We start from the raw sequence: 6,951 nt of genomic DNA, 5'->3' as shown, positions 1-6,951 counted from the left end.
CGGGTGGCAGATGTGGCTTCCGAGCTGATGTTGCGCAGCAGCGGCTCCCTCCTTGCTGGGTGCAGCTGATCTCTGAAAGCCAGAACCATGGGCACAGCCACAGGTGTTCACCCTGTCTGAACAAGTCTCAAAACATCACAGCTATCATTTTATCTCCAAAATACAAATAACCTGAAAGGTATTTGAAATATATATATTAAAAAAAGAGTACGCACAGAAAGCAATTCTGATATCTTTTATTGGCATGAAACCTGACAGTTATTGTCTAAAACACCATTCACACAACAAGCCTTACATCTGAGGTTCACAGACACCAGGCAAGATGTAGAAAATACTCAAAACTGCTTCCCCCTCCCCACTGAATCAGCTTACTTCAATAACTTGAGGGCAGTGTTAAAAGGTGCCAGATTCTCACAAGATTTCAGCCACTTCTGTACATTGGCCGGAACAGCATTGGTGCTCCCTGTTGTCTGAAGTGCCCCCCAGGCCACAATGTCAGCTACACTCAGTTCATTGCCCACCAACCAGGACGTCTTGCCAAGGGCTGCATTCATGGACCGCAAAACAGCCGCCTTTTCTTTATTGCTCCCTTCTTGCAGCTGGAAGATGGCTGTATCGACCCAGCTGTCTATCAGAGTTGCTGTAACTGCATTATGCTTCGGGCACAGTAAGGAGAACAGAAACCTAGCGATGTTTCCTTCTCCCTCAATGGGGCACATGGTTTGAATGCTGAACTTCATCTGAGGTCTTGGCACTGAAATGATAATCATAGTCTTAATGAGGCCTTTTGAACAGGCAGATGCATTATAGATCAGCAGTATATTCTAACCATTATAGAGTCCTACGTAGTTTTGATTTCTCTTTATTAAGGCTTGTCTTTATTCATTACCCAGACTGTCCATTTGTGCAAATGTCAGTGAGGCTACCGCTTGTTAGTGGGAAACACATCCAGAAGAGCACACAGGTAATGAACTGCACACAGACCTTCATGAGGGTCCATATTCCACAATGGCAAATGGAATAGTCGGAGGATGTAGTAAAGATGCAGTGTGATAGTTTGTACACATGCTCCTTCAGGAATGGGTACAATGTACATGGATACAAACATCCTCCATTAGAGAGAGTGTTATCAGAACACCCAAAATTACTTAGCCAATTCCACTGACAAGGTTACCGTTCAGTATCACTCATTTAAGCATAATCCCAACAATGCAGCACGGAAACTAAAAATGTTTAGTTGAGCTTTGAATGTTATCATCATACACCTGCAGAGCTGGAAGGGATCCTATAGATCAAGGGTCTCCAAATTCCAGCCCACGTTGCTGTTTTTTCCCAGCCCGTTGCCTTCAGCCCCTGCATGTAGGGTGGGTGGGGTGGGTGCGTGCATGCATCCATGGTATTAAGGCGTCTGTGGGGGGGCATCAGTGCAGGTGGGCACGGGCAGGCATCCGGTCATGGGTGGGTGGCCGTACATGTCCGCACACATTCCTGTTCCTTCGGTGTGGCCCTCACTGTAAAAAGTTTGGAGACCCCTGCTATAGGTCATTGAGTCCAGCTCCTGTCAAGGCAATGCAGTGGGGAACTGAACTCCCAACCTCTGGCTCCAGAGTCAGAAACCTAAACCATTAAGCTATCCATGTCTAACTAGCCCCTACAGGAATACATTTCTTCCAGTTTTAGGCCTATAATTTAAGTTTACACCTTTGTGGAAATATTTATGACGGAAAGTGTTAACTAGTAATTTTAAAAGTGGGCCCAACTTACCATCTTTCCAAATTAATGTAAAGCCCAGCTGATATTTATGACGTGATTCCTTCTTAGCCTGCTCACCAAAGCATTTCAGAAGCTTTTCTGGCACACTCTTCACAGATGAGTGTGTATGAACAGCTGAGAGTATCTTGTAGTTCTCACACAGCAAACTGTGGAGTACTAACAAGGACAGCGGAGGGTGAGATGGGTTTGCATTGATTACGATGTCTTTCAGAGCACCATAGTCCTGCATTAAAACAAATCACCATTAGTTCAACTGATACTCATTGTTTTAGGGTTTTGGCATACCTTAATTTATCTTGCTTTCGTCTGAATGGCAAGTCCTGCACTACAAGTCCATGCACAGAGGGGAAACAATCCCTTCCTTCACAAAAAATGTGTCAGAGCCAATCATTTTATACTTGAAATGGACACAATGAAATCAGTTGGACTCACGTTAGTCTAACATCCTTTAATGTCAATGTCTCTTCTTGAAGTATAAACTCTGAAAAGGCTAAAACTTTATAAATGCTAATACCAATAATAAGTCTCTGCTTTAATTTTACAATACCTTTGCTCTGTAAAGGCCAACTGAAACTGAACAGGATAATCCATTCAAATCGAAATCCTAAAATGTTTGTTATACAGGGCAGTGAAGGCATAGTTAAGCAAGAACAGGATCTGACTCCCAGCTAAAGGCTGATATAATCATGCAGTACAAGTTGAAGAAATAAGCAGGGCATTCCTTTATTAAAGGATGCTGGACTATGTTTGAGATAATCACCACCAACTTAGGTTGATTTACTTAAAGCGGGAATTTAATATACAGCATACACACTGAAAATACATATTAACACTACATATTTGATATAGCAGTGATTTATGCAAGATAACACCTGTTTTGGGGGAAACTTTCTAGCTTATCCCAGGAGCAGCAGCCAAACAAGACTTGATGGAGCTTCTACGTTTATTCATACTACAAATATTGCCCTTCCTTTCAAGCTTGGTTCAGTTAAGGGACTCTTTAGCTTTGCTGGAGCCCTGGAAGATGTTTTGACATTCATGTTATGCTGGACCTTTGACCATATTATCGATAATTTTGCAGCTCCGCTTAAGTTTCATTTCACTTAATTATTTTTCCAAAACTTGAGCAAGAATGCCAATTATCGTATTTCACAGATCTCTGCAAAAGCTAAACTAAGCTACCAGCCAGACGGGAAACACACGATTAAGACAAGGTTAATCTGGATTTACCTTTCCAAGTAAATTATCTAGGTCTGCAAAGCCGGCAGTTAAAGAATTGTGGTCATCGGCTTGGATTATGTTGGTTGCATCGAAGTCTGCATCCGGTGTCTGGATCATCTTTGAGAGCCCATCCACGGCAGCTTTCAATTCATACAAACGCTTTAAGATCTCCTCTTGGCGGGATTCAAGTGCCTGAAGGGATGGGTCAACTTCATCCTGATAGAAGATGAAATTAGCCTTCACTAAAGTACAGTGTAGGAACAAAATCACATGTCTCTGTGAATGCTGGCAAAACCGCTTCCACATGGTACTACTAGAGATGTATAACTTTATAATTGAGATCAGGAACCTCAGGCCCTGGGGCCAAATCCGGCATTCCTGGGATCACCCAGACAGACTCAAGCTTCTTCATGACATCGCTTTGTCTGTTTCTTCACTTTTATATGTTCTTCCATTCTAAAATGTCAAAATGCCTCTCCTAAGCCTAAATTACTGACAGATTTAAACTGCAAACAAGCTGGTATGTTTGGTCCTGTTCTTTTGCCTTTGGAATGTTGCCCCCCCCCTTAGAATTTGGCACTACTCCTCATTTTTGCTCTACAAGCCTCTACGCTAGCACTCATCACAGCCTCAGCCTTCATCATGGATAAAGGTGCACACCAATATAGACTTCACTTAGGTACCTGCTGATGCGTTTCAAATTAAGACATTGATATATTACAACCAAGAAAAAAAATGCTCAAAATTAGCTGAATAGCTGAAATAGTGATGCATCTCGTTTCATCTTTTAATCAAATATTGGTCTCTTAAAAAGAAAATAAGGAAAGAAAGAAAATATTTCTTTCACTCCATATGTCTCTTTTTAAGAATTAGAGTATCCATTCTTCAGTGGTACAACCAGCTGCACTGAAACAAACGTAGTTTGCCTCAGATTTATCCTTAACAAGGTTGTGCCAAACTCTGAAGAGATTTATGCCACTACAAATATTACAAGTAACTCCTGCTGCTATGTTACTGTGATGAGAAGGGTTTATGGCAGAAGTTCCCTTTCTGTTTTACATTTAATCTGACTCAGCTTCACAGCCAAAACCCAATTAAAAGCATAAGCTAAAAGTGAAAGTAGGATATGCCAAAATATCCATCACTTAACTTTTGTTGCAACAGAATCACGTTGACTCTCACTACACTTATGAGTAAAACACTAGTAAATTTCTTAGTTCAGTGTAGCTTCTGCTAGCATGTACAAATCAGCAGCCCCTTTCTATCTCCAGTTACTGGAACACTCCACCCTGAGGACACCAGCAAGCTACCTCTGTAGCATGCATTCAGACCAGGAAGTCTGCACAATATGCTACACTTACTCGCACAACAAGGCCAGCATCATATCTCTATAATCCATCTTTGTTTTGTGCATTATTTCCTTTGGAGGAAGAAAGACAATTATCTCACTGATGGAATACTGAACATTGTCTGACTGGGCTTATGGCTCAGAATGCCCCAGGCTGTTTCCTTTTTAAAACTGTAACACGGTGCTTTTGCACTTAGCAGGAAATAACTCTTCATGCTGTACAATCGTGTTTCATTATCTCCCCATCTTCTTTAGCATATCATATTTGTCAGAACATGTTGCAGGTCCTGGGGTAGAAAACGTGTACACTAGATTAAGGAAGCCTATTAATATCCTATTTTGCTTACTTCAAAGGTTTAAACGTTGCTGTCAACACACAAAAGCAATAAAACAGGAGATAAAGCTGCTGAAGTATAACATTAAAACAGCAGCAATGTTTTAAATGCCTAAAAACGGTTTATGTAGCACACAAAAATTATACAACGAGTAATCATGTCTCTTTGGGAAAAGCATTCAATAACAAACACCACAACCATTTCCAGGTTGTGACAGTCACAAGGAGGCGCATGGAAAAGGACATAAGCAGACTTAAGTTTCTAATCATATAAATATAAATCAAATAAATAAATAAATAAAATAAATTAAGTTTCTAATCATATGGTGATAGATGGTATATAATCATTGAGAATATTGTTTTAAACTTTTCTTTTATGGATTTGTCAAATCATCAGCCTCACCAGGAATTACTTCCACAAGCCTATGAGTCAAGTACCTAGCCTACGGCTTCTCTGTAGCATGATGCTAGTGGCCTCCTAAGCACACATTTCAGAGATAGGGAAACACACCAGATGTTAAACTGCAACTCCCCATCAACCACCCAGATGCTGTTGAACTATGACTCCCAACATCTTGGCAGTGCTGGGGAGTCACAGGTTCCTCACCTCTGGGCAATTTAAAAACGTGGTCTGAGAGGCGACTCCCCCACAATGAATGCAAGGGGGCACGCCGTTTGTTTGGCCATCTGTCCATCCTCCTGTGGAAAAAGACTCCGCCTGGGAAACGGGTTGGAGACCAAGAAGATGCCCTCAACCACCCCTGGCAAACTGTCTGCGCCTTACAAAATGCCCCCCACCCCACCCCTATCTAGTCAGCTCAGGACCACTCTAGGCGGTTAACAATACAAAAGTGATAAAAGTAAACATATATAAACAGCATAAATAAAACCATTACACAGATAGGAAAGTAATTAAGAAAGAAAGGATCTCGCCCATCCTCTCATTCCTCGCCCCGACCGTGGTTGCAGCCGTTCCGCGGGGCGTCTAAATGCAGAAGTGGCTTTGATTATTTTCGCCTCATTAGCCCTGCTGGTGTTTTTGTTTTTTTAATTCGCTTTGGGGCGGTTCTCGTTTGTCAACGTGGACCCAGAGATGTTGGCAAACCAGACCAGCTCGGGAGGCGCCTCCCTCAGGGCCTGGAAAGTGAGAGCGAGGGAGAGAGAGAGAAAGAGGCCGGGGTCTGTGCCCGCGTTTTCCGGCCAGGGCTCCGGGGGGCGGGAGAGAACGAGGCCCAGCTTGGCCTCTTCAGCCTCCGGCGGCGGCCCACCTGCTTCCTACCTGGTCCGGCAGCGAGGAAGAAGAGGACCCGCCGCCCTCCTCGGGGCTACGGTGCACGTTGCGCACCCGGTACATGCAGGCGGGGAGGTGCTCGGCCAGCACCCCGGAGCCGCCGCCGCCGGGCCCCCCGTGAAAGGGCCTCACCTTGTACATGGGCATCGTGGCAAGGGAGCGCGGCCAGCAACCTCCTCACCCCGGCGCGGCCCGAGACCGACTGGCAGGGCGCAAGCGCGAGCTTCTCCTTGGACCCCCTTCTCATTGGAGAAAAGGGCCTCCGTTGTCCGCCCGCCTCACTTCTTATTGGCTACCGCGCTAACGTCTCTCATTCTATTGGGAGTCACCGACAGAAAAGGGGGAGCTTCTCCATCGGCCCCGCCCTCTTCGAGAAGCCGCCAGTCTTAAGCCGGGCAAGAAAAGCTGATGCAAGCAATGGCGAGCTATAGAGGTAGGAAATAGGTAGAGGGCGTGTACACATAGCTTCCGGTTACAAAGCGCTCTCTCTCTTTTTCTGGCTATAAAATCTGAATACGGCCACCTTTCTCTGCCCCGGCAGGTTTTGTATAGTTTTGCACAGGGGTTCTGAGTGGGAATTGCAAAGCTGAGCCTGCAAACTAGGTTTTGCCTAGCATTTGACGCCTAGGAGCTGCAGCCAATTTTTTTTTGAGACTGTAAGGCAAACCCATTGGACTCGACGGGACTTACGTGTGGAAATTACTCTTTTAATTAAAACATCCATGCCAAGGTCAGCCCAGTTACAAATAAAGTTCATTATTTCACTAAAATACTATTCCTATTTCAAATAGCAGGGAAAGGTCTCATTATCATCTTGTTTTAATCTTGGAAAACACCACTTTGTAGTCAGAATCCTATTTCTAGTGTTAAAAAGAGAATATTATTAGTGATTATTATCAGTTCTGTGAACCCTGACTGAGTCTATGGGTCTGCTCTTAGACCCGCGACCTCAGTCGTAAAGATAGTGAATTTGCACTTATGTAA

General features: G+C 43.8%; 1 protein-coding gene across 2 annotated transcripts; it reads right to left on the bottom strand.

Moving 5' to 3' along the window:
• Window positions 1-220: 220 nt before the first annotated feature.
• On the bottom strand, window positions 221-6,253 carry AIMP2 (aminoacyl tRNA synthetase complex interacting multifunctional protein 2). Of its 2 annotated transcripts, none has more exons than XM_020799555.3 (4): window positions 6,100-6,253; window positions 3,004-3,210; window positions 1,765-1,996; window positions 221-754 (listed from the first exon to the last, which is right to left on the bottom strand). In XM_020799555.3, the coding sequence occupies exons 1-4, from the start codon at window positions 6,112-6,114 to the stop codon at window positions 369-371; spliced, it is 840 nt and encodes a 279-aa protein (XP_020655214.3). In that variant the 5' UTR covers window positions 6,115-6,253; the 3' UTR covers window positions 221-368. The 2 variants fall into 2 exon arrangements, with proteins under 2 accessions (XP_020655214.3, XP_020655213.3); XM_020799554.3 differs by having other exon boundaries at window positions 5,956-6,196.
• Window positions 6,254-6,951: the final 698 nt, after the last annotated feature.

This window comes from Pogona vitticeps, chromosome 13, assembly GCF_051106095.1.
Source record: "Pogona vitticeps strain Pit_001003342236 chromosome 13, PviZW2.1, whole genome shotgun sequence".
NCBI lineage: Eukaryota > Metazoa > Chordata > Lepidosauria > Squamata > Agamidae > Pogona > Pogona vitticeps.
Note: the sequence above shows the minus strand (reverse complement) of the source record. Positions and strands in the feature narration are given on the sequence as shown.